This window comes from Drosophila guanche, unplaced genomic scaffold (assembly GCF_900245975.1).
Source record: "Drosophila guanche unplaced genomic scaffold, DGUA_6, whole genome shotgun sequence".
NCBI lineage: Eukaryota > Metazoa > Arthropoda > Insecta > Diptera > Drosophilidae > Drosophila > Drosophila guanche.
The window spans coordinates 13,949,582-13,973,586 of record NW_022995743.1 but is presented as its reverse complement, the minus strand read 5'-3'; the positions used below and the strand labels follow the sequence as shown (position 1 = coordinate 13,973,586).

Sequence of the window (24,005 nt, the reverse complement as noted above, 5' to 3'; positions counted from 1 at the left end):
ACGTAGAGTAGCACTTTTATGAAGCTAGCAACAAAAGCCAGAAATAATAACAAGCTGGAAGTAACAGCTTTCCGCTGTCTCCGCTCCCCACCGCTTTGCTCTATTGTGTGGGAAAGAAAAGTAAATAAAAGAAAGGAAACGAAACGAAACGAAAGGAAAAGAAAAGACAGTTACGTGTAAACAAAGCTTTGAATACCCTACATTTAGTGGACATACTTTCACATGATGGAACTGTGCTATTAGTATCCCTTCACCTTGACGAGTACTTACATTTTTCGCTGCTAAGCATCCAATTTGATTTAGACCAAACCTCTGCCTGAAAGGATATTGCCCCTTGCAAGGACATACATCTCTGTGTATGAATGTACCATATGTAGACACCGCCAACCAAATAAAGGCACAAGTGACACAGTTCTTGCACTTACAACACTCTCTCTCACGCCCCCCAAACATTCATTCATTCACTCGTTCAGACAACAACACATATGAGTATGAGAAGAGAATGTGTGTGTGTGTGTGTGGAGTCGTATCTTATTTATAGTCCGGTTGCTTTTCCGGCACTATGTTTGCCGTCCTGCATGATGCCATGTCAAAGTCAGTCTGTCAGTTGTGTCGAGCGCGTCCTGCCTGTCCAGCTGGTCCAGCTGGTCCAGCGTCGGGTCACTTGAAAAATGCGAATACGAGCGGTGAGTAGTGAGTAGTGAGTAGTGAGCGCAACAAGGTAACTCACTCTCGAGCTCTTGTTGTTTGGACTTTCTGTGAGTTCCTGCTGCTTGCAACATTGCATCAAAGAGCATGGCTAACAAGTGGACACAGGGCTGAAAGAACAATGAAATCGCATTTGCAGCTTGTCCGATGAAATGTGCAGGCAGCATAATAAATGAATTCACCTGAATATTCCATACACATACCATTCAACAGGCAGCTGTTAAGGATGCCAGCGAAATGTTCTTCTTCTGCTTTCGGACAATTTATGGCAATTTTTAGTTTAGCTGGACAATGTGGGAGCTCTTTGGATTTGGATTCAGTGCAGAACGCTGACAGGTGGAGTACAATGAACCGACTGAAATGTTAAATCGACGGCGTGATGAGAGGCCCGCCATAAAGTTCAGTTCAAAGGAAATGGAAATGACTTATTGTTGTACTTATCAGTTTCAGCTTTTCTTCGCTTTTTTCGCAACAGTTGTCAGTTTTTATATTTTTATTATTTTTCAGCCGGGGCCATTGTCTGTGCCTTGGGGATTGGCGAATTTTCAGCCAGTTCAACGCACACCATTGAGGTTGAAAGGTCGCCACATCGAGATTTACGACCAGGTTAACTTGAACTTAAGTGCAATTTGCCAGCGGAGTGGGAGGCCAAGAAAAAGTAATTAAGAGCAATCAACTGGCAATAATCATTTGTTTTAAGGCGAGATTTCGCCACCTCGACTTGCCAGTGACCCTGGGATCGATGCTTTTGAGAATCACATTAAAAGTCTAGGATCCATGTCTAGGATCGGGTTTCTGGTACTCTCTGAAGGTTAGGTAGATGCAGCAATCAACTGAGATTGGCTGTTCCTAATGAAGTTCCATATTAACATCGATTCGACATGTCAACCCTTACTACCACAGCTCATAGAAGTGTCTTTCAAAGAACGGGAGTTTTTGTTTGGTTTTATTCGAATATATGAATATTTAAAAATCCCAGAAAGGATACAGGACTTACCATTACAAATATATTTAAATAAGACAAATACATTCTGTAAGCCAAGAATGTCATTAGCATTGTATTAACTCTCCTTGTTTAACTATAACAAATTTAACGAATACATTTATACGAAATGTGGTTAACAGACCAATGCTAAATTTACAGTCGTAGCAGAAGACAGGATAATAGAGGGTGCTGTTGTGCGCAGAATATTTCATACATTTTGTTCGTATGTTAAAGTATATTTCTTAGGGTGAGGCGGTATACTTTCTCACTAAATCCGCGGTCACACTAGACCACTACTTCTTAGCGCCAAAAATGAATAGGAAAAGGTAAATACAAAATGTATCATAACTAATGCAAAGATTTATACAATTAGAGACATCTCTACTTATCTTAAGATATACGCCTTACGGCTCTTACAGAACCGAGTGCTTCAGGCACAATTCAGCTGGTGTCGAACATCAACACCATTCGACCAGGAAATTAAGAAGCCAACCCCACACACTACCCTCACACACATCTTATCGATTCTCAGGTATAGTATGAAAAGATTCTGTTCAATTCATAGGTCGAAGCGATAAAGATAAAGCGGTGTTATGAGTATTCCAACAGCGCATTCCAATGTTATTGAATTAAACAGATAATTTCTGTGGAGCAGAGATCGATGAATAGCTGAATACTGAGGGAATACGGGTGGAAAACAGCCAGGCCCAGCCGACCAAGCTGCTTCATTAAATCAGGGCCACAAAACACGCTCGTTTAATTTGGCAGTTTATGACCCTGCTATCAGCTCGTCGATATCGTTGACCGCAGCAGAGGCAAGTGCATTGGGCTTAATTATTCCCACAGTTGCCAATCCGCTCGCAATCAGGCCAGAACCAAAGCGCCACGCCGCGCCGTTACCGAACTCGCGGATTGTGTGTTGTTTTTTTTTTCTGTAGCAATCTAAAATCCACCAACGATCCAGTCATTCAATTATAACGCGATCTACTGTGCATACTTCATAACTTGCTACGTAAATATTTCAGAGTTTTATTGTTTAAGCAAGGACAATTACGTACAGTAAATATTCCATTCCGATGGGAGCCACAAAAAATAACAATGATGTAAGTACCCACTTTAGAGAAACTTAATCTGATAAATTATTAATTTTTACAAGAAAAATTTAAGTATTAAGCTACCCTTTCTACTCCCCAATGTCTTGGTATTAATTATATTCTAAATAATTAAGCAGCTTGGGTGGTGTCTCATACAATTTTATTGGATATTTGTATGTCCTTGAATGGCTGCAATCAACGATGTAAGACATTCACTTGGTTCCTGAAATTGCAATCTGGCTTTGCACCACTTGCTCGTGGCTGCATCAGGAACATGGGGAAAACCAGAATAACTTTGATAACTAAAATTACGTAAATATTTGTAATGTCTCTATTAGATATAGTCAGGCCGAACGTGAGACTTTAGGCACCTGGGCGGGTCAATTATTAAAATTCCGCGAATCAGTTGCTGCATCCTGGCCAATAAGGATTTGTCTATCAGCGGCAGTCTCAGTAGTTAAGCGTACACACGCGATAAATACAGCTAAAATGAAGTGATATTTTTTTGAGTAATCAAGTGAGCCATGAACGTGCTTTCATACCTGAAATCATTTGTATCATTTGGCTTCGCTCACTCATCCAAGCAGACATGCAGTCGCTGGATGAATGCAATCAATACGGCAAGAAAAAATTGTAAATTGCTGGATGGGGGCACGTATGCTGACAGTGAACCGTCGATCCAATTAGGTAGACCAAAATTATGCTCTGCTTTCGGCAAATTTGTACATATCTGTAAGGGCGCGTAAACGGTTTTAAATTGCCAGAGATGAAAAGGTACACGGGATGAAGCGGTACGGTGATTATGTTATCCCAAACCCTGGGAACAGCAAACTTTTCCCCACCAACTTAGACACAGTGCCATTTTTACTTGTTTAAAAAATACCTTAAGAATTTATTTTAAAAATAATTTCACAAACAGCCAGAGAAAAAAAGTGCTGTATAACTTACCAATTCGAATTGGGCAAGCGGCAGCAAGACACATTACCTACAGAAGGTGCGGTCTTTCGCTGTCTCACCTAAACATATTGAATTGTTAAGACAAAACATAAAATACGTGATATTACCCAAATGGTACAAATTACATTACCACTACCATTAATTAGTAGATTACAAATAAAACCCTGCCATAGAGCGTGTGCAAACACCCTACCTGGTGTGTTGTACCTTGGAGCTAAACATTTACAGAGAGAGTTGATAAGGTTGCCGGCACATTTTTTATCGCGCAGTCAGGTTTCTCCAGGCCTCGCTGTTCACACCGGGGTGCGCTTTTGATCCATCGTGGAATAAAAACAATTATTCTAAATTGTTGAATAATATTGTTGGTAGAGGAATGTATGAATTTGCATTCAACCACGACACCTTCTCACCTGTATAAGCACCATAGTGTTACACAACACTGCAAACCCTTTGCCACGATACAACAACAACTTTGTTAACAATCGTTCGCCGCATATTGTTAATGGTCGCGTGTACTTCGAGTGCCTTATAAAGTGTTCCTAACAACCAACGTTCATGTACCGCTCATGAATATGGCAAACAAAAGTTACCCCGCCGAATCACAACAGTTATACCCCCAGCCCACACGAGTGGAACTGCTGTCGCCGCAGACGGAAACAAATCAGGTGAGAGAGTAAACGGTTCTTTAACTGAGCAAAACACTCTACTCTCCTGCCCTCTTTGCAAGATCTCTTCTGTGTACCTCTCTAACTGTAAACTGTTCGATTTCCTGCTATTGCACTGTGCACTTTCTTTCTTTGTTGCATCCAACAAAAGAAACACATGGATAGTGGATGTTGGATGTTGTTGGATGCTGTTATTTTATCTCTTCTTCTCTCTTAGATTTTACTTGTTGATACTTTTATACCCACATGTACATTTGTTTTCAAATTCTTAAAATAGATAAACACACACGACGCTTACACATACATATGTATTTATGTATGTATGTATGTAAAGTACAATATGTATTTACTAGTATCAGCTGATATACGGTATAGCCCGTAGTGACATTGACCAGGGTACATAGGAACTTATACATATGTAACATACTTATACTGTACTTTCGTATAGTCAAATATTTTGGGGCAAATTTGCGATCTTTTCGTTCGCTTTATCAGCTGAATTTTCAGGCATTGCTTATCAGTTTATAAAGAGAGACCGCTTCAACCCAATCCGCTTTGTACTAATCACAATGCGCTTAAAGAGAAATGGAAAGCTTTGACCCTGGGTCAGTATTAGCCATAATTAGCGACAATTATTCAGATTAAAGCATTCTATTCCGGGAATAAATCAGTAAGTTATGACCCCAACAACAATGACGCACCGGACCGCGACACAGTACTAAACACTGTCACAGTTCAGTCTATGCGCACTTAAATGTTTTTCGTAAATATTTAACAATTCGGTTTTTAATTGCAGAAACCGGGATGGAGCAAGCTGCTGTTGCTGGTGGCCTTTGCCACCACCTTTGGTGGAGCGGTGTCAACGGGCTACTGCATAGGCGTTATCAATGCTCCCTCCAAGGTGAGTACCGACCCAATTCATGTATCTGTCAAGGGGAAGCACAACTAACTCTACTATCTTTACAGCTGATGAAAATTTGGTGTAATCAAACGCTGCATGACAACTATGGCAGCAACCTGAGCGAAACCGGATTGGATTTGCTCTGGTCGAGCATTGTTTCTGTTTTCCTGGTTGGTGGCGCCATCGGCTCGCTGGGCGGGGCTGGTGCGGCCAATAAATTCGGCAGGTATGTGATTACGGGCATTAATCAGTCAGATAAGCCGCGGCTAAAGCCAGTTTCAGCTATCGCTTTTCTAGAATTTTTAATGCCTTCTAATCTGCAAAACGAATTGGCATACGAGCTAAAAATATTCAGTAGGTCATTAATTCAGAGCAAATGCAAAACGGAAACTGTTAATAAGTACTGCTACAATTTCAATCCCTCTCTCTTCCTTTACAGAAAAGCATGTTATCTCATTTGCGGGGCGCTCTTCTCAGTCGGAGCCGTGCTCTTCTTTTTCTGCAGAGCCGCCAACTCTGTGGAAATGCTGCTGATTGGACGCTTTATTGTGGGTCTCGCATCGGGCCTTGTAACCGCCACCCTGCCCATGTATCTGTCCGAGGTGGCTCCGCTGGCGCTGCGCGGCACACTGGGCGTGTTCTGTGCCGTGGGTGTGACGGGAGGCGTGGTCGTGGGCCAGGTGTGCAGTCTGGCCGATGTCTTTGGCACCGCTGATCTCTGGCACTATGCGTTAACCGCTTACATGGGCCTTATCATTGTGTGCTACCTGCCCTCATATCTCTTCCCCGAGAGCCCCAAGTTCCTGTACATAGTCAAAGGCAATCGTGCGGCGGCCAAGCGCGAGCTGCAGCGGCTGCGAGGCGAGGGCGCCGAGGAGCTCATCGCCCAGGAGCTGGCCGAAATGGAAGCGGAGGCTAATGCCAAGGTGCAGACAAGCAGCTTCTGCGATGTGCTCCGCGATTCCCGCCTGCTGCTACCGCTTGTCATTGTCTGCTGCTTCCACGGCGGCCAGCAGCTGTCTGGCATCAATGCAGTGAGTAGTGATATTTTTAATGCATACAAATGTATGGGAAATTCATTGATCTGAGCCTTTTGCAGATATTCTACTACTCGGTGTCCATCTTTGAGAAGGCCGGCCTCTCAACAGTGAATGCTCAGTGGGCCAATTTGGGTGCTGGATGCCTGAATCTGGCCGTCTCGTTGCTGGGACCCTGGCTTATGGCCTACTACAACAGACGCACCCTGATGATGTTCTCCTGCGCCATGTGCTCCGTCTTTCTCTTCACAATCGCCTTCGTCTTGTACTATATTGTGAGTGTGATGTGTTTTTGCGTTTGATTACGTTTGTTGATTCTTGTTTTGTATGAATTGTAGGACTTTGTCAGCTGGTTTGCCATTGCCTGCATTTTCTGCATCATGGGATACATTTTCTTTTACCAGTTCGGCCTGGGCCCCATTCCGTACTTCATTGGATCAGGTAATTTGAGGCCGAGCCATCAGTCGCGTGACGACGCCAGCTGCCACAAGCGTCGCAGTCGAAGTCGAGTCTCGTGATGCCGCCAGTTGCTCCAATTTCCGAGCACTCTGTCTATAATTTAATTGAACGAGGTTCATTGGACCACTTTGATTATGACTATATAGGCTATTCCAGACACTCTGTCGTTGTCGCTGGCTCAATTATTGGACTGCTAACTGATTCGAATTATGCTTTTCAATTTGCAGAACTGTTCGAGGTGGCCCCTCGCTCCGTTGCCATGTCGATGGGCAGCCTGGCGTCATGGACCTGCAATTTTATAATTGGCATATCCTTCCCCAGTCTGCAGAATGCCTGGGGAGCCTTCGTCTTCCTGCCGTTCTCCATTACATGTGTGCTGCTCTGTTTGCTAACGAAATTCTATCTGCCGGAAACGCGAGGCCGCGATCCCTCAGAGGTGGCACCTCTTGTCTCCAATGGTTTCCGGTCCAAGGTCAAATGATACTCGTCGCACACGCACGTCTTACACTTAGATATAATTAGCTAATGATAGGTCTGTTAAATGTACAATTGCAAAGATGCGCGGGGCCGTGCCTAATGCCTTCATAGACAATAAGCTAACAAGCCAAACCAATTTTTTATCTTGTCTACGTCATAAGTTTTCTATACAAACAAAATAAAAACAAAAAAGTGATTGAGGAACTAACTTTAAGACCAAACAGTGCATACGGAACGTCCCGTCTCTTATCGCCTGCCACACAAGTTCAATTAAGCGCTCCGACTAATACTCTGTTAATTAGATTTATTGATGTAAGAAATGCGCCACAAGAGCGAGCCAGCGCGAGCCAACTGTGGATACTCTTCCGTCGAGCTGGTTCACTTTAGGCAACTGCTAAATGCCTGAGAGTTTATTGAGCGTTATGTGGAGGCCCAACCTTATAATAGATAAATAAAATCTATGAAACTCGTGAGCATAGAAGCAGTCTTTATCGTAGTGTATGAAAGCGCTCGGATATGCATTTGATGTGCAAATAGAAGCGACCGTGTCAGTGATAAGGAAACAAGTCAAACAATACACGAGAAATTTATCTATGGCGCGGGTTCTGTAGGTGCTGTAACCAACCGTAGTAGGAAGAGCAGCCGCGGTGTTTCCAAACCTTCTCTGTATGCAATTGACGAGGCAGAGATGGATGACTCACGCAGGTGTCAGAGCTCGGCAGCAAGTCCCAGCCAGACCTGGCACACTATAGTTTTGGCTCTCAACGTAGCAGCATCGCGGATTTGGTTGCTCTTTGATTGTGGCTCATTATGGTCTTTGTTATGGTGAATTGCTGATTTGACAGCCACTTTCTCGCACATCCGGAACGAGTTTGTGGCTTAAGTCTTTCGTTTGGCTCTCGATAATAATTTGAATTACTTTGATTTGTTTGCAGAACGTTACTCCTGCCGGCGGCCGCGGCTGGAACACGTTTCTGCTGCTCATCTGCGTTAGCGTTACGATGGGCACCACCATTCCGGTTGGATACTTCTTCGGCGTTCTCAATGCACCGGCCGAGCTCATCAAGCGCTGGTGTGAGGATATCCTGGCCAGCGAGTACGACACCATTGTGAGCCCCAGTCAGCTGGATATACTGTGGACAAGCATCGTCTCCATCTATCTGATTGGGGGCATTTGCGGCTCATGTTTCAGCGCTCTGTGTAGCGACAAGTACGGCCGGTGAGTGGGCAAAAACATCGGAGAGTCAACTCCTGGAATTATTGTCTGCCTTCCTCTTTCAGAAAGGGCTGCCTCATGATTAGCGGTGCTGTGCTTGTGGTTTGCGGCATGCTCTTCACTTGGTGTCGGGTTGCCAAGTCGCTGGAGATGCTGATGGTTGGACGCTTCTTTGGCGGGATTGCCTCTGCCCTGATATTCACCGCCCAGCCCATGTATCTGCTGGAGCTGGCTCCCTCGGAGCTGAGCGGCAGTGTGGGTGTCTTCACCTGCATCGGGGTGACGGGTGGCATTCTGCTCGCTCAGGTGATGACCCTGTCCGAGCTGCTTGGCAACGAGGATCTGTGGCCCTACGCCCTGAGCTTCTACACCCTGCTGGTAGTCGCCTCGCTGCTGCCCATGTGGTGGTTTCCGGAGAGTCCTCGCTGGCTCTACCTCTACAAGCGCGACTCGGCCGCCAGTGAGCTGGCTTTGCGTCGTATCCGAGGGCATGGGGCAGAGGAGGAAGTTCAGCGGGAACTGCTTGAGATGAGGAACACGTTGGAGGCCCAGGCCAGCAGCAAGGATAGCTCCCTGTGCCAGGTTCTGGGCGACAGAGAGCTGTTTCTGCCACTGCTCTTAGTCTGCTCCTTCCAGGCCACACAACAGCTGAGTGGCATCAATGCTGTAGGTCAGGCTGCGCCTTAAACTGTCTGGAAATTGATGGTCTCCGCTTTTCAGATCTTCTTCTACTCGCTGTCCATTCTGACGGAGGCGGGCTTCTCCCCTGGAGCAGCCACCTGGCTGAATCTGGGCATTGGCGGCTTCAATCTGTGCACCTCCCTGCTGGGCCCGCTTCTGATACAAAAGTTTCCGCGTCGTCCGCTGATGATGTTGTCCTGCGCCGTTTGCGCCCTATCGCTTTTGGCCATGTCCATTGGTTTGTACTTCCTGGAGAGCTCGGAGAGCACGTTGCTGACCTATTTCTGCGCTGCCTTCATCCTCAGCTTCATCCTGGGCTTCCAGATTGGCCTCGGTCCCATAGCCTACTTCATTGGCTCTGGTTTGTATTTGCTTAGCTCTCGTTTTGGCATGAGCAGTCGTCAATGCTTGATGGTGTCTTTCACAGAGCTACTCGAGGACTCGCCCCGCTCCGTGGCCATGTCGATGGGCAGCCTCTTCTCGTGGATTGGAAACTTCCTGGTGGGCATGTGCTTCCCCCTGCTCCAGGGCGTCTGGAGCTCGTTCGCCTTCATGCCATGCATGTGCGTTTGCATCTACTGCCTGCTGCTCACATGGCGCTATCTGCCAGAGACGCGTGGACGCGAACCCAAAGATGTCAAGCCACTGATGAGCCACGGACTGCGCTCCAAACTGGACTAAGACTATCCCCATACACAAATAGTAATCTATAAAATATTGTAATCTGTATATCCATCTAATATAAATCAGTCGATCCCTTGACCAAAGTTTTATCTGCCAGAAATCTATGAAAAAAACTCACCACAATGGCCGAGGAGAAGCAAGGCTGGACAGCGTTCCTGCTGCTAATTTGCATTTGCATCACCCTTGGGTCCGTCATTCCCATCGGATACTCGTTCGGCGTGATCAACGCCCCAACCAAGGTGTGTGTAGCTGTACCAAAGGAGAGCTCAAACCTCATTAGCCCCGCCTCGTAGTTCATCAGACTTTGGATCTTCGAGTCAGCGCAGTCCAGATACACGACCGTCTTGGGCGACACGCAGCTTACGACTCTAATGGCCTGCGTGGTGTCCATGTTCCAGGTCGGTGGCATTGTCGGATCTCTTTTTGCGCCCTGCTGCAACACGAAGCTGGGACGTAGGGGAAGTCTACTGGTCAGTGGAGCTCTACTCTCTGTTGCCGCGTTGTTCCAACTCCGTGGAAATGTTGCTGCTGGGGCGTCTAATAGGCGGTATGGCAGCGGCCCTGGTCTACACCACTCAGCCCATGTATCTGGTGGAGCTGGCACCGGCGGAGCTGAGCGGCAGCGTTGGCGTCTTCACTTGCATCGGCATCACCGGCGGGGTTGTGGTGGGGCAGCTATGTTCCTTCGATTTCCTGTTGGGCACCAGGAAACACTGGCACTGTGCCCTGGCTGGCTATGTGATACTCGTGGTCATTGGCCTGACGCCGCTCCTCTGGTTTCCCGAGAGCCCCAGCTACATGATGTCCAAGGGGAACACGGAGAAGAGCCGCTCGATTCTGGTGCGTCTGCGCAAGAGCGAGCAGCGCGCAGACACGGAGCTGGCGGAGATCGAGGCTGCCTCGGCCGTCGCAGTGGAGAAGAGCAGCATGACAGCCGTGATCTGCAATAGCAAGCTGGCGATGCCCCTGATCATTGTGTGCTCCTTCCATTTGGTACAGCAAATGAGCGGAATAAATGCGGTTGGCAGTGGTGCATAGATCTTTCGCCTTTCCATCATAATCTTTCCAAATCTTCCCAGATTTGGTACTATTCCGTGTCCATTTTTACAGATGCTGGTTTCACCTTGAACGTTGCCTCGTGGCTGAACTTTGCCGAGGGTGTGCTTAACTTTTTCGTTGCCCTCTTCGGACCTTGGATGATGGCCAGCTTCAACAGGCGGATCATGATGATGCCTATTTTCATCCATTTTCCTGGTTTTGCTCAGTGTCGGACTGGAGCTAATGGTAGCAATTCTGTTGAATACTCGTAAACTTTTACATGCTCGTACTTATCCCTTAGAAATCCTACCAGGAGGTTTCCTACGGCTGCATCCTCTTCCTGTCGCTGTACATTGTTGCCTTCAACTTTGCTCTAGGGCCCATGCCCTTCTTCATTGGTTCAGGTGAGTAAGCAAAATTTCTGGGCTTTACATATGCTATGTGACCCATAAATAGAGCTCCTCGAGTCGTCGCCACGTCCCGCTGCTATGGCCCTGGGCAGCCTGACCAATTGGTCATCCAACTTTCTGCTTGGCATGGTTTTCCCCCTTCTGCAGGAAGCCATTGGACCGTTTTCCTTCATACCCTGCTCTCTGATATGCGTCTATGGTTTCCTCCTGACCTTCCGTTACTTGCCAGAGACCAGGAACCGCGACCCCAAGGATGTGGCGCCCTTGCTGGAGAAAGGCCTCAAATCGAAGATCAAATAATAGCTTACGGTAGGGTATGCGTATATCGGTAACAGAACCCCTAGAGTATAGCCAAAAAGTAGCGTGGAATACGCTCTGCTCTCTCTCTCTCTCTCTCTGTCTCTCTGGCACTCGACGGCATTAATCTCCTCCACAGAGATGGGCGCACACGGCCAACAATGAGACGAGACGCGACGCGACGTCACAGGTAATGCGTCAAGATTAGCGCTTTGTGTATGTTGTCTATAAATACAGCCAGTGTGCCACAGTGGGCCACGGAGCGTCGAGGAGAGCGCACGCGGATTGCGAATGAGGCACTTGCTCGGGGATCGGTCGAATCGGTTTGGCAGCGGTAGGGCTACGCAACGCAGCGGCAGCACACGAAAGTGAATTGAAGTGAAAAGAAATCAAGTAATGTGCGTTTAAAAATACACCAAATTACGAAACAAATACAAGACCGCTGTTATTTGTTGTTTGTTGTGCAGCAACAGCATTAAATAATTTCCAATAGAATAGAATTCCAATCCCAAATCCAAATCTGAAGGCATCATTCGGTGCGTTGAATAACACTGATAAAATAATATACAGAAGCAGAAGCAGAAGCAGAGGCAGAGGCGGCGTGCACAAACATAAATATCGTCGTTCTACATGTACAGTTCGAAAATACATCTGATCGGAGCGAAGCGGAGCAGAGCAGCATTGAGATAGCGGTGCTTTCTCATTCATGACGTCACGGCCACGAGTGCACGAGGTGAGCATCTGGCAAGGAAGAACGCAGTGCAGCGCAGCGGCAGTCAGTGACGGCCAAAACAAAACGACTCTGGCAATTGTCATAATAAACAGGTTTGTAACTTGCATAAATAGCAATGGAATAGAAACGGTCTCCCGCCCGGCACAGGAGGCTGAGATCAGCTGTCAGCTGGCAGGGTGAAATAGTGCAGAGGGTGGCACACGCAACTCGATACGCATTCAATACACGCAGTGTACGGTCAATGAACGGAAATTAGTTTTTGGCTCACATGGTGTCCCGTCCGTGTACTGTCATGTCATTTGGTGGCTTGGCCAAAGTATTCTTGCCATCAATATGCGTGGATGTAGATGTCGTCGTTGTTTCTTATTTTTGTAATTTTTTTTGTGTGTGTGTTTTTTTTTTGTAAGTATTGCGATATTAGTGTGTCATTTTGTTCTTTTTCGTCCGGTAGTATAATTAAATTTGAAAATCTCTTCTTGTGTAGCCGCTGACACTTAACATTCTGTGCCTGTCTGTCATATTTAAGCAGCTTTTTTCGTTTCTAATTTTCTTCTTGGCATGGCAAATTAAATGCTGAAAATTAATTGTGCAAGTCTGCCGGCTGAAGGATCTGCATTGTGACTCAGCCTGTGCCTAATGAGCCCCACTGGGGCACATACAGATGATTGACAGATGGAACGTAACAGAAGACGCGAACTCTACGGAGAGGCAACTATATCATAGGAAAATTCTGCCCAGCGGTAGTCCTTAGCTACACAAAAAATATGTTTCCATGAGTGCTTTTCTAATCGTTTTCGTAATTTTCCGCACAAACCATCCCAGAATCCATGACGCATTTTAGTTCTTAACTAGAAGGCCAAAAAAGTTGAAACAGCCACTTCCCAGAAATAAATAATGGAGAATGCTGTTCGGAGTATCGGCTTAATCGACTACAACTCACTAGATATAGCATGTGGCTCTATATATCGTTTGGCTTTTTCCCCCACCAGTCGAAGATACCCATGACCCATGGGCAAAGAATATCAGATAAAAGGCATGCCAAACCTGAACTACAGTACGTTAATTAGGGAGCAGTTTCCGCCATCATCATCTTTGATCTTTTTTTGTGGGGCTAATCTTTGGATTATTTAGGTTAGCAGCATAAATGCCTTGGAAGTCTTTTCAGAGAGCAATTATAATTAAAATATTTACGCAATGCAAAACAGATATTTTGTGCAATAGAATCGGACTTTACGGGCTGCCGGACCCCAGACAGCGAACGCGCATTGCGCTTAGCCATCCAAAAATATCTCGGGGGAGAAACTCGTCAAGACTGCCATTTAATTGTTGACAACAAAAACCGGGCCGGACTGCACTCCGCCGCACTCTGCAATGATAGGCTTTCGATGATCCTAATTCAGCAGCACCTACGCTGGGATGTTCTTAATTATTGTACGAATACCAAGAACACACTCGAAGCTATTCCATTTGGCAGGGGGCAGCTTTTTAGTTCAGTTCCGCCCCTAATGTGTTTTTCTTTTCGTGTCCAAGTCTTGTGTATTTTTGTTAGCTGTTCCCCCGCCCCTACTCTACCCAACCCACTAGTATTTGCCCAGTTTTTAGCTTGTGTTTGGATTCAGAATCTCTTTTAATTACGAGTATGAACACAATATTTTTTTGCTGTAAATAATGAAAACATCGATTGCAAATTGATTTTAATTTATGTTGTATGTGCGCTGCCTCACCTGGCCCTGTAATTGCCGCTGTCCCCGCATAGCACGCGTAGTGGAAGTTCTTGGCGAATCCATAAAATATGTATGCCCAAGGCCAGTTCCAGAAACTTTGGGCCTCAATAAAAGTGTTTCTCTGGCCACAAATTAGACAAATGACTGTGGTTTGGCGGCTGGGGCAAAGCAGAAGTTTATAAAAATAATCTCAAATGAACTCGTATTTCACACCCACTAAATTAAACCTTAGAAAACGAAATGAAAAAGCAGAAGCAGCAACAGCAAGAAAAGGCGTTTTGGCGTTTTGGCGTTTGGCAACCGCTGCCACAGACACAGACAGCGAATCGCATCGCGTCGCATCGTTAGAAACTCTCCAATTTGACGCCATCTCGCTACGCCATTAATTCTTGAATGTAGACGGATGTCATCCTCCGTCCACGCGAGAAAATTGAAATACCACACACAAGCAGTAGATCGATCCGTGGGGATGAGATGATGTGACTGTTCCATAGCCCAGCTGCCAAGATTGTAGTCCAATAATTCATGTTCATGTTGCCCATTTATTAAAAATCATACGAACTCAGTATACAGATAGATCGGGAAGAACTCCGTAGGCATCCTTTCGACTTTAAGATGCCCTACACCTGAGCATCTCTTAACGAATTGTTATTTCTTAGAATATTATTTGATTGTTAATCTTCCAGGAAACTTTTTTATGTAGAACTTTTACCGATTTATTTATTTTTTTTAATGGTACCTCAAATCTCGAGCAAGTCATTCGCTTGAGGGAATGATTAATGTAACTTGTACTATGATATTGCTATGATAATGATCCACACCGCACTCTGGTATAAATACAATCTATTGGTTTGGTTACCTTACAATCCGCAGGTCAACCTAGCCTTTTCTGGGTTACACAAAAATGCCCCTCCGCAAATCGGAATGGAACCCCTAATACGATAGATTGAGCAACGTCTACTCGTAAACTACGAGTGTGCAGCAAATTGTATCCAAACTCTATTCGGACAGCTCTAAAAACAATGTATCAAGATGTTTACGAGTACATTCATATGTATGTGTTAAAGATCGTATATTGCACGATAATCCCAGACTAGACTATAAAAATAAAACACCTACTCGTACTGGCAAGGCAACATACTCGTTCATATGGGCACAGCACATAAATACGAATACGAATACGAATACTCATTCGTACGTTCTGAGTCCGTCCGTCATTGCTCGCAAAGATTTATGGCTGTTAAGCACTTTGATAATATAGCCCAAGCGTTTTGTTTATTTACCACTTTGTGTGTTTGGTCTAAACTGCGAGTAATCACGGATATATTTAGCGGTAGGTGTGCAGGAAATCCTGGATCGTCACTAATGCTCTCTGATATCTTACCTTTTGCAGCTACACTGCCAAACGCCCAGTGCCGATGGGTGGAAGGCGCAAGACACTCGGCTCGAAGCATGTCCAAGGAAACGCCAGTGGAACGCCCAGCGAAATCGAAACGGAAACGAGCTGCTAAGCGGACCGCAGCTGACCGGGGCCAGACATGTCCTCACGGCGGAGCTCGTTCCGCCGGAAGGAGAAGCCAGCATTTCAAAGGTTCAAGGATCACTGCCGCCACTTCACGGCCTTTATGTTCAGCAATGTGGGCATCATACTGCTAGTCACCTTTTACACGATTGGGGGCGCCTTCATCTTCCAGGCCATCGAAATTTTCGAATACGAGCGACTCAAGGCGCAGAAGCCGCATCGGTTCATCGAGCGAAATGTCAGCGGGGAGTGCCTCACGCGCATTTGGGAGCTGACGGCCGAGAACATTAGTTTCTTCGACCACCAGGCGTACAGAAAACGGTAAGAAATGGCCGCCAACAACTAAAATAATTCCAAATTCCAAATAGCTCAAATTCCCATTTTAATGCTTTCAGTGTCAATGATGTGCTGCTGGAGTACCAGCGGGCGATTGTGAAAAAACAGCTGAAGGGGCCCGATGTGGAGCAATGGAGCTTCTCCGGGGCCTTCCTCTACTCGCTGACAGTCATCACAACGATCGGATATGGCAATATAACACCGCACTCCGAGTGGGGTAAGCTGGCGACCATTCTGTATGCCATCATCGGTATGCCCTTGTTTCTGCTCTACCTCTCAAACATTGGCGATGTGCTGGCCAAGTCCTTCAAGTGGATCTACTCCAAGGTCTGCCTGTGCCGTATATGTCCTGGCGTGGCCAAGCGCCGGATCATACGGGAAAGACGAAAGATGCGCCACCTTGCGAGGGCGGTGAGTACCATGGCTCGTACCATGTGATGGGTGAGACTTACATTTCACTCATTTCAGCTCCAAATGCATCACATGGAAGGTGGCGGCGGGAGCAGTAGCTACTCCAGCAGCAGTTCTACCACCAACAGCAATAGTAGCAGCAGCAGCACCGACTACACGAAGAGCTCTCATCCCAGCTCCAGCATCGTGGATTTTGCGTACAGCGGATCCGATTCGGATATCGAGCGAGAGATACGCGGCAGCACGGACGAGATTACTGTCCCTCTGACAGTCTGCATATTCGTCATGGTCGGGTAAGAGCTTCTGCAAAGACTGCCATCTACAGGTCCTGTCAACACCTAGCGCTAATTCTCCATCAGGTATATTCTGTGGGGTGCCTTGCTCTTTGGTCGCTGGGAGGACTGGAACTACTTGGATGGCAGCTACTTCTGCTTAATCTCGCTCAGCAGTATTGGATTTGGTGATCTGGTGCCAGGTGATCGGGTGGTAAGTTCACCATTAATACAAATTAACAATATATGACTGAGGCATTTCTTCCGATAGATAACCGCAGATAGGGACAAAGTTGAGGTCAGCTTTATCCTCTGTGCCGTATATCTTTTACTAGGAATGGCCGTCATTGCCATGTGCTTCAATCTGATGCAGGTAAGTGTTTGTATTTTATCGTTCGATTTATATAATGGAACATATATTTCACAGGAAGAGGTTGTCCACAATATACGAGCCATTAAACGGGGATTCAAAGCCTGCTTCCGTTGTCGCAGCTCTTAGAAGCCTTACAATTACGTTTTATCGTACAAAATATTGATTCTAATTTATTGTCTTAGATAGATTTGTACATATTTATATTTGGACTAAGTAAGACATAGAATACATCATTTTCAATAGGTATATTTATAAAAGGGACACTTAATGCGCTGCTGCACCCCAAGACATTTCCCATTTGCCTGGAAGGGCGAACAGCAAATTTTGAAAACGGCGAGGCGACCAGCAATAAATCACGTTAGCTTCATCCATGGCTTTGGCTTGTTACTGGATATATGCTCCAAGCGTTTTCGTTTCGCCAGCAAACACTTCACCTCGTGGTCGAGTTCCAGCGGAGAGCTAGCGGACAGCGCCGCATAGTTTGGCACTGTGGTGGCACGCTTGTCCATGCAGGCATCCTGAAACTGTTTGCCCAACTCTTTGGCCATTGTCCCTTGGGCCGATGTTGTCAGCAGGTCAAAGGCTGTGCCCTTGAGTGCCTCAAATTGTCTTTTTGTTTTAGCAGTCACCTGCTTTTGGACGATTCGCTTCTTGACAACAGGCGTGCTGATATCGCTCTTCACTTTGTACGCTGGAATGCTCTTGTTGGCATCCACAATGAGTTTCCAATTGCGCACCTCTAGCTTCATGACTGGATTTGGTACCTTTGTCGCAGATGCTGCCGGTAGGCGTTTCTTCTTTTGTAGCGGTGACCAGGTTGGCGTCGGCGTGGATTTGCTGATCGCGTTAGGCTTGCGGCGCGTGTACGTGCGCTCCGGCGGCGGCTTACGCATAGGGCTTCCCAGGGGTGGAATTTGGTTCACATTAGAAGTGGAAGTGCCAGACACACTCCTCGAGTCCGTGTTGCTCAACATTCTAGGCGGCAGAAGCGCTGCCGGTGACTCCAAGCTAGAGTTGGAAGGCGACATGCCCAGATGAGGGGAAAAGTCTTGAATCTCGGCTTCAAATGGAATTGCTTGGAAACGCGCTTGCTCTGGTGTCAGTTCCATGGCCTTGTGTCCACCGCTGATTCGACGAATGGAAAGTGCTGTTGGAGTGCTTCTCGCCAGAGGTGTAGACGAGTTCCCCCTCTGCGATGTTCTCAACGGAGAACTGCTTACAGGTTGAACCACACAGCCCGCACCGCCTCTTAGTACTAACGGGTATGTGGTCAGGCTGGACTCACTGCAGCACCGACGATTCAGCATGATGTTTTGCATCGTTATCCTACCTTTGACAATCTGCGGCATGAACAGCTCACTTTCATAGCCCGGGCAGTCCACCAGCACCACCGTCTTTCCAGACAGCAGCTTTATTTGGAATGTTAGCTCCGCCCGCGGACTCTTGCTCAGCAACGTCGACAACGACGGCATCGATTTTGGTGGTATGGACGGCATTCTCGTGAATTAATGCACGCCTTCCGATGAAGTTGATTTTTACCAAACGCAATGTCAAAGTTGTGGAAAACTGTTTGTGTGATGAACGATAAGAACGATGTAAACCAACTAGAAATAATGTTTTGTTATAGGATTGACTTACGAAAAAGAGCGAAGTAAAACAAACAGTCAACTTGCTGGGAAATCTCCGTCGTCTATCGTTTAGATAATTAAGTTTTCTTGAAGTATTTTGAAAATTTGAAATATTTGACCAACAAAAGGGCTTCGATTACACTCGGTGGTGGCATTTTCCAAATAATATAGGGTTGCAGCGTCGATAGTTCCCCTTAACTTGGAGATTTTTTAAAATAAACCGTCTAATGCAGTGAAATGCTACTTTAAGAGAGCCTAAAGTACGTCCTACCCTGTTATTTTCTTGTTTCGTTTAATAACCAAATAAAAATGAATTAATAACAATATTAAATATTTGTTTCGATAGCTAACAAGATCGTGCTTTCGATGGTACCGATTGAACGAATGCTCATCTCTAAGAGCGAGAACGCAACAACACTTCATACAATTTTACGACTGCAACTGTTTTTGATGTATAATTAAATAAAGTGAGCAACAACAAAGAATTGGTTTTAGTGGACAAGGTATGCAACATAAGAACTCAAGTGAATGCCAGCGTGGCAGATAAACCATATTCGCAATCAAAGGGAAAGCCATAAAAAGAAGCCAAAGAAAGTGGATAGCACGACCAGCACTTACACACACGCAACACTCCAACTGCTGTTAACTATTAAATATAATTATATATTTAATAAGGAAAAAAGCAGCGATTGGTGCAGTGTTCAAATTTCAAAACGTATTTGCTCATGTGCCACACGCCTGGCTCGCCCAAGGCGAAAATGAAATGTCGATGATTCATGCTGCCGCAGAATAACAAAACAAAACGCAAAAAAAAAGAGAAGGTGGTAGACGAACCAAACAGCCCCACCACAATCACATTGGTCTCTCCTAGTTATCTCATTCCCCCGTCCGCCCCTTTCCCACGAGCAAGAAACATGTTTAAAAATGATTATCTCATTTAAAAAATTCAAAATGCACGAGAACATCTTTCTTGGGCTTTAACGAGCGTTTGCTTTCTTGCTTATACGTTTATAATCCTAAAAAGATACTTTATCTTTATTGCCGTTTCTGGAAAGGAAGGGAAAACCCACAGTGCTGCAATCAATCAAAGAAAAACGTTTTGTAAACACTGTAAGAACAGCATCATCTGTGGACTTTGGCTACTTTGACACACTGACCCCAAAAGATAAATCTGTGCAGCCGCAACGTTAGAAAGAATCCTCCCAAAGTACGATGAATCGACAGCGGAAAGTGCCAATTATGAGGTGGAATGGTTTGGTTGATCAGCTGCCCCACAAGTGTATGCTTATCAGCTCTGGGGCTTAGATTCCTGCACGACACGACGCGAAACGAAATGAGTTTTATCGCTTCTGGAAAGAGAACTTTAATAATTGTGACTTTCTTTGTGTTTCAGTGAGCTCAGTCATTGCGCGAATCACAATGTCGGACGCGGACAGCCTACCCTACTGCTCTCAAGTGGCAAATCGCACCTCTTTCTTCACGAGCGCCTACAATGGAATACCGGAGACTCTGATATTGAACACAATATTCTGGGTTTTGCTCATTCTGCTGTTCACAACGCTGCGGCATCAAGCGAGCGACTTTGGCCGCCTAGCGCTGGTCAACAGCAATGGCAGCAAGAAGCGCTGGACGGAGATATTCTATTCGCGAGCGACCAGCATTTTGGAGCCCCAGCCAGGCACATCCACGCAGGCCACACCGAGACCGAGCGTCAACTCTCAAAACAGCGGCGACTCCACGCCACTGTCGCCGGTGCAGCCCGAGGAGGGTCTCTTTGGCTGGATTTGGGTCACGTTTAAGCTGCGGAAGGAGACAATCTTACTGCACACCGGCCCCGATGCAGTCCACTACTTGTCCTTCCAACAGCACTTAATGGCCGTCATGTCTCTGGTGACCCTCATCTCTCTGGCTGTCATTTTGCCCGTGAATTTCCTGAACGGGCCGAAGGATACGCCGTACGATGTGAATGCCTTTGGCCGGACAACGATGGCCAACCTGTCGCCAGATTCTCCTTGGCTCTGGGTGCACACAATCATTACAATTTTGTACATTCCGCTGGTGGTGCTAATCATGCGGCGCGCCTCTGGCCGCAATGCATTCAAAAAGGCTGCCACACGGACAATCATGATATCGAACATCTCGTCCAGCGATCGGAACAAGACCGTTGTGCGCAACTACATGCAGGAGCTCTTCCCAGACGTGACCATCGAGAGTGTCAGCATTGCGTACAACATTTCTCGTCTTTATGTGCGCAACGCCGAGTACGAGAGGATACACGATGCTCGTGTGTACTGTGAACACCATCGGAATCGGGACACGTTAATGGTAAGTGGATTTATACAGTGAAAGTTCTTTAACTGCAATCATATCTCTCTTGGCAGGCCAAGCCGGACATATGCTCGTGCAAAAAGGAGAATGCGTACGAATATTATCAGCGAGAGGAGCGTAAATTATCGGGGGATGTGGCCCGTTTGCGTGCCTCCACAATGAACGAGCCGCTGGACATTGCCTTTCTCACCGTGTCAACGGTGCAGGAGGCGCAGAACATTGTCACGCACTTCACGCCCGGCACCTACCGCCAGTGGGAAATGATGTTTGCCCCGTCGCCCGACGACCTCTTTTGGGAGAACCTCAATGTGAACAAGAGCCATTGGTATTTGAAATTCTTTTGCGTCAACTTTGTGCTCTTCCTGTTCCTGTTCTTCCTGACAACGCCGGTGATGGTAGTCAATCTGCTGAATAGTCGACCCTGGCTGAAGGATACGGAGGGCAAGATCTCACCCTTGGTGTCCGAGTTCCTGCCCACCCTGATGCTGTGGACGCTCTCCGCGCTGATGCCGGTGATTGTGGCAATTTCAGACAAGTGGATGGGCCACTACACACGCTCGAAGCAGAACTACTCAATCATGACCAAGTGCTTCAGCTACCTGTTGCTGATGATTCTGATATTGCCATCGCTGGGACTGACCTCGGCCCAGGCCCTGCTGGAGTGGGGCTTCACCAACGAAACCGGACGCTGGCAGTGCATCTTCCTGCCGGATCGTGGCTCCTTTTACGTCAACTACATCATCACTGCTGCGTTTATTGGTACTGCCTTGGAGCTGTTGCGATTCCCCGAATTGATTGTCTACATTTGGTCTCTGCTGAAGGCCAACTCCAAGGCGGAGACGCCCCACATCCGCAAATCCATATTGATCGAGTTCCCCTTTGGGACCCACTACGCATGGACCACGCTCGTCTTCACCATTGCGATTGTGTACAGCATCTTTTGTCCGCTCATCATGCCCTTTGCCATGGTCTACATCTGCCTCAAGCACTTCGTGGATCGTCACAACTTGTACTTTGCGTACGGACCCTCCAATATGATATCCCGCAAGGGCGGCAAGATCCACTCAACGGCGGTGACCATGACCAAGTTCTCGGTATTGATACTGGTGTTTGCGATGGCCATGATATGCTGCTTCCGCGGTGACGATGGCATGGCCCGCTTCCTGCTGCTCATCATCAGTTTGGCCATAACCCTGACTCTGTTCACGTTCATGTCTCCCATTAAACGTTGCGCTGCCACCCGTCGTCCCAGCATTGTGGAGATAGCTGGCCCGGCCCCCGTTTATGTGCCCGACGTACTCAAGGATCATGGCATACGGACCAGTAGTGTGCGGCCCTCAGTGGCCGGATTCGGCGGGTACGGCTCGGACAACGTTTCTGACTACGACAGCTCCCAGTATAGTGTGAACAGCGTGGAGACGTAAGCGGTGCCCCCAAGCGAAGAAATTACATGTTTTTTGTATATGGTAGTAGCAGCATAATGCTATATCTGTAGTCTATGCCACTGAGAGCCTTTTCAAGTTGACACAAACAAAAGCGGGAACACACGAGGGAGGAAGCAGTACATATTGTGATATCTGAATCAACCTCGTTTTCGTTTTAAGATGACCCCACGCGACCCGCTATATATTTATTTTGAGAATTGTATATACTCTATTCTACTCTATCTATCTAACTGTAGCCCTATAATATTTAATTTGTATATATTTGACTAATTTGCTAACCAATTGCTCTAAAATGAGTCGAGAGATGCTTGCAATAATAATAATAATAATGATAAGCTAGTGAAACACACAGTGCATTATATTATAGATGTTTTCAATTAATTTTTTATTTATGGTAAATAAAAAACTAGTTTATGCGTATCCATTTTACATACAGAAGTTTCGAGTACCAATTAGGGGACCTATTATTTAATTATTTAAATATATTTCCATTAGAAAATTAGTCTGCAAGTGTCTACTCTTCTAACCGATCTTTGAAGAAGAATCTTAATTTCATTGAATCCATTAAATATTATAGTTTATAAACAAAAGACAATCATTCAAGTCCAACAAATGAATTTCATTTTCAACAGTCGGACGGGGGTCGTGGCACCTGCGTGCTCTGCCAAGAGTCCCATTTTTGTAAATAAAACGCTTAGTTTATTGAATGGATAAAGGTAACTTACAAAAACAAACTGTAGCAACGGCCCTACATAGATGCTACATATCATGATACATAATAGTTAGGCGGCTCGCACTGGCAAAGAAACACACCAAATGGACTTCAATGGACTTTTAGTATGTTTATGCATATAGTAAATATAAAGATGGGTGTTACAATCAAATCAGAGCACGGTGTTCCAGCCAACTTATGCCACGTAGTTATACTGGTTCTGATTATCCTTGTCGCGCTCCATGTAGTCTCGATCGATGAGCGACTCAATGCGTTTCTTTAAGTCAGCGGGCTGGCGAAGAAAAGGAGCAATGTGGGCATTGAATTCGCATGCGAATTACGTCAAAAGACTCACCTTGACGGGGAAGGTTAACTGATTGAACAGCTCGGTGATGAGTAGATTGTGGCTTAACGTTTTGCGCATCTTCATAATGCGCACAATGGCTGCATCGATCTGGTATTGACGATCCTGGAACACACGCTCCTCAGTCGCCTTCTGCTCCTCATTCTAAATCGGGGAAAAAGTAAAAAGTAAATGAGATTTTCTGTTTTGAGTTTGCGAAGTGAAACCTACCGTCTCTTTCATTTGAATCTGATTGATTTTGATTCGGAACAATTTGTTTGTGAACTCATTATTAAAATCGAACTGGTCACCATCCTCGATCTCGCGACCCTTTGGTGTTTTCGTTATGACGCGGGCGCGTCCACAGGCCAGCGACTGAAGTGTTCGACGCAACTCTCCATCCTCGATCATGGTGGCGGCCAATATCTCCTCGTAGTTAAGCACCGTCTTATCGTTAAACAATAGCAGCACCAGAGCCTGAAACAGCGAAACCAGCAACTCCTTGGAACCCTGCGTAAGACATTATTAAGTTTAATAGAGGATTACGATTTGAATGCTTCTGAATTTCA

The 24,005-nt window shown here is 46.1% G+C and overlaps 8 protein-coding genes and 1 long non-coding RNA gene across 13 annotated transcripts in view; 5 read left to right on the top strand and 4 right to left on the bottom strand.

Annotated features, from left to right (window-relative positions):
- Window positions 1-2,754: 2,754 nt before the first annotated feature.
- LOC117578851 (solute carrier family 2, facilitated glucose transporter member 1) lies at window positions 2,755-7,504 on the top strand. 2 transcript variants are annotated; one of them, XM_034264639.1, is made up of 7 exons: window positions 2,755-2,796; window positions 5,206-5,310; window positions 5,376-5,536; window positions 5,750-6,344; window positions 6,410-6,622; window positions 6,686-6,788; window positions 7,034-7,504. In XM_034264639.1, the coding sequence occupies exons 1-7, from the start codon at window positions 2,770-2,772 to the stop codon at window positions 7,285-7,287; spliced, it is 1,458 nt and encodes a 485-aa protein (XP_034120530.1). In that variant the 5' UTR covers window positions 2,755-2,769; the 3' UTR covers window positions 7,288-7,504. The 2 variants fall into 2 exon arrangements, with proteins under 2 accessions (XP_034120530.1, XP_034120529.1); XM_034264638.1 differs by lacking the exon at window positions 2,755-2,796 and adding an exon at window positions 4,012-4,409.
- LOC117578878 lies at window positions 2,869-3,617 on the bottom strand. Its single transcript, XR_004573399.1, has 3 exons — window positions 3,330-3,617; window positions 3,159-3,271; window positions 2,869-3,089 (listed from the first exon to the last, which is right to left on the bottom strand). It is a non-coding gene; the product is annotated as an uncharacterized LOC117578878 (long non-coding RNA).
- Window positions 7,505-7,973: 469 nt separating the features above from the next.
- LOC117578852 (solute carrier family 2, facilitated glucose transporter member 7) lies at window positions 7,974-9,947 on the top strand. The gene is made up of 5 exons (XM_034264641.1): window positions 7,974-8,108; window positions 8,219-8,502; window positions 8,565-9,165; window positions 9,220-9,541; window positions 9,608-9,947. The coding sequence occupies exons 1-5, from the start codon at window positions 8,094-8,096 to the stop codon at window positions 9,859-9,861; spliced, it is 1,476 nt and encodes a 491-aa protein (XP_034120532.1). The 5' UTR covers window positions 7,974-8,093; the 3' UTR covers window positions 9,862-9,947.
- Window positions 9,070-24,005, bottom strand: part of LOC117578839 (arfGAP with SH3 domain, ANK repeat and PH domain-containing protein) — a 27,143-nt gene continuing 12,207 nt past the window's right edge. Inside the window, exon 14 of the mRNA XM_034264615.1 lies at window positions 9,070-9,082. The gene's annotated coding sequence lies outside the window, so the exon portion shown is untranslated. The remainder of the gene's footprint in view (window positions 9,083-24,005) is intronic.
- LOC117578853 (solute carrier family 2, facilitated glucose transporter member 7) lies at window positions 9,967-11,612 on the top strand. Its single transcript, XM_034264642.1, is given in 7 exon segments — window positions 9,967-10,103; window positions 10,158-10,360; window positions 10,362-10,884; window positions 10,944-11,092; window positions 11,094-11,148; window positions 11,204-11,306; window positions 11,359-11,612. Coding segments are annotated over 7 exon segments (1,404 nt in total). The 5' UTR covers window positions 9,967-9,986.
- LOC117578855 (potassium channel subfamily K member 16) lies at window positions 11,867-17,128 on the top strand. Of its 2 annotated transcripts, none has more exons than XM_034264645.1 (7): window positions 11,867-12,342; window positions 15,460-15,909; window positions 15,984-16,335; window positions 16,393-16,628; window positions 16,695-16,821; window positions 16,879-16,980; window positions 17,035-17,128. In XM_034264645.1, the coding sequence occupies exons 2-7, from the start codon at window positions 15,605-15,607 to the stop codon at window positions 17,104-17,106; spliced, it is 1,194 nt and encodes a 397-aa protein (XP_034120536.1). In that variant the 5' UTR covers window positions 11,867-12,342; window positions 15,460-15,604; the 3' UTR covers window positions 17,107-17,128. The 2 variants fall into 2 exon arrangements, with proteins under 2 accessions (XP_034120536.1, XP_034120535.1); XM_034264644.1 differs by having other exon boundaries at window positions 11,867-12,434.
- LOC117578858 lies at window positions 17,159-18,758 on the bottom strand. Its single transcript, XM_034264648.1, has 2 exons — window positions 18,619-18,758; window positions 17,159-18,546 (listed from the first exon to the last, which is right to left on the bottom strand). Exon 2 carries the CDS (start codon window positions 18,474-18,476, stop codon window positions 17,334-17,336), a length of 1,143 nt encoding a protein of 380 aa, XP_034120539.1. The 5' UTR covers window positions 18,477-18,546; window positions 18,619-18,758; the 3' UTR covers window positions 17,159-17,333.
- Window positions 18,995-22,808, top strand: LOC117578845 (CSC1-like protein 2). Its single transcript, XM_034264630.1, has 3 exons — window positions 18,995-19,111; window positions 20,002-20,933; window positions 20,990-22,808. The coding sequence occupies exons 2-3, from the start codon at window positions 20,028-20,030 to the stop codon at window positions 22,358-22,360; spliced, it is 2,277 nt and encodes a 758-aa protein (XP_034120521.1). The 5' UTR covers window positions 18,995-19,111; window positions 20,002-20,027; the 3' UTR covers window positions 22,361-22,808.
- The window catches only part of LOC117578843 (cullin-4A), a 3,838-nt gene continuing 2,812 nt past the window's right edge, over window positions 22,980-24,005 (bottom strand). For 2 of the 3 annotated variants that reach the window (XM_034264629.1, XM_034264626.1), the window contains 3 exons: window positions 23,668-23,946; window positions 23,449-23,601; window positions 22,980-23,385 (listed from right to left, as the gene is read on the bottom strand). In XM_034264629.1, coding sequence (XP_034120520.1) covers window positions 23,290-23,385; window positions 23,449-23,601; window positions 23,668-23,946 — 528 coding nt within the window. In that variant the 3' untranslated portion in view covers window positions 22,980-23,289. The remainder of the gene's footprint in view (window positions 23,386-23,448; window positions 23,602-23,667; window positions 23,947-24,005) is intronic. The other variant, XM_034264628.1, reaches the window with a different exon arrangement.

Coding starts and splice junctions, on each gene's coding strand:
- LOC117578845 (XM_034264630.1), top strand. CDS start 20,028: ATGTCGGACGCGGACAGCCTACCCTACTGCTCTCAAGTGGCAAATCGC. Junction 20,934..20,989: donor GGAATCGGGACACGTTAATG/GTAAGTGGATTT, acceptor CTCTCTTGGCAG/GCCAAGCCGGACATATGCTC.
- LOC117578851 (XM_034264638.1), top strand. CDS start 4,311: ATGAATATGGCAAACAAAAGTTACCCCGCCGAATCACAACAGTTATAC. Junction 5,311..5,375: donor TTATCAATGCTCCCTCCAAG/GTGAGTACCGAC, acceptor CTATCTTTACAG/CTGATGAAAATTTGGTGTAA. Junction 6,623..6,685: donor CCTTCGTCTTGTACTATATT/GTGAGTGTGATG, acceptor TATGAATTGTAG/GACTTTGTCAGCTGGTTTGC.
- LOC117578858 (XM_034264648.1), bottom strand. CDS start 18,476: ATGCCGTCCATACCACCAAAATCGATGCCGTCGTTGTCGACGTTGCTG.
- LOC117578855 (XM_034264645.1), top strand. CDS start 15,605: ATGTCCTCACGGCGGAGCTCGTTCCGCCGGAAGGAGAAGCCAGCATTT. Junction 16,336..16,392: donor TGCGCCACCTTGCGAGGGCG/GTGAGTACCATG, acceptor CACTCATTTCAG/CTCCAAATGCATCACATGGA. Junction 16,822..16,878: donor TGGTGCCAGGTGATCGGGTG/GTAAGTTCACCA, acceptor TTCTTCCGATAG/ATAACCGCAGATAGGGACAA.
- LOC117578852 (XM_034264641.1), top strand. Junction 8,503..8,564: donor TGTAGCGACAAGTACGGCCG/GTGAGTGGGCAA, acceptor TTCCTCTTTCAG/AAAGGGCTGCCTCATGATTA. Junction 9,542..9,607: donor AGCCTACTTCATTGGCTCTG/GTTTGTATTTGC, acceptor TGTCTTTCACAG/AGCTACTCGAGGACTCGCCC.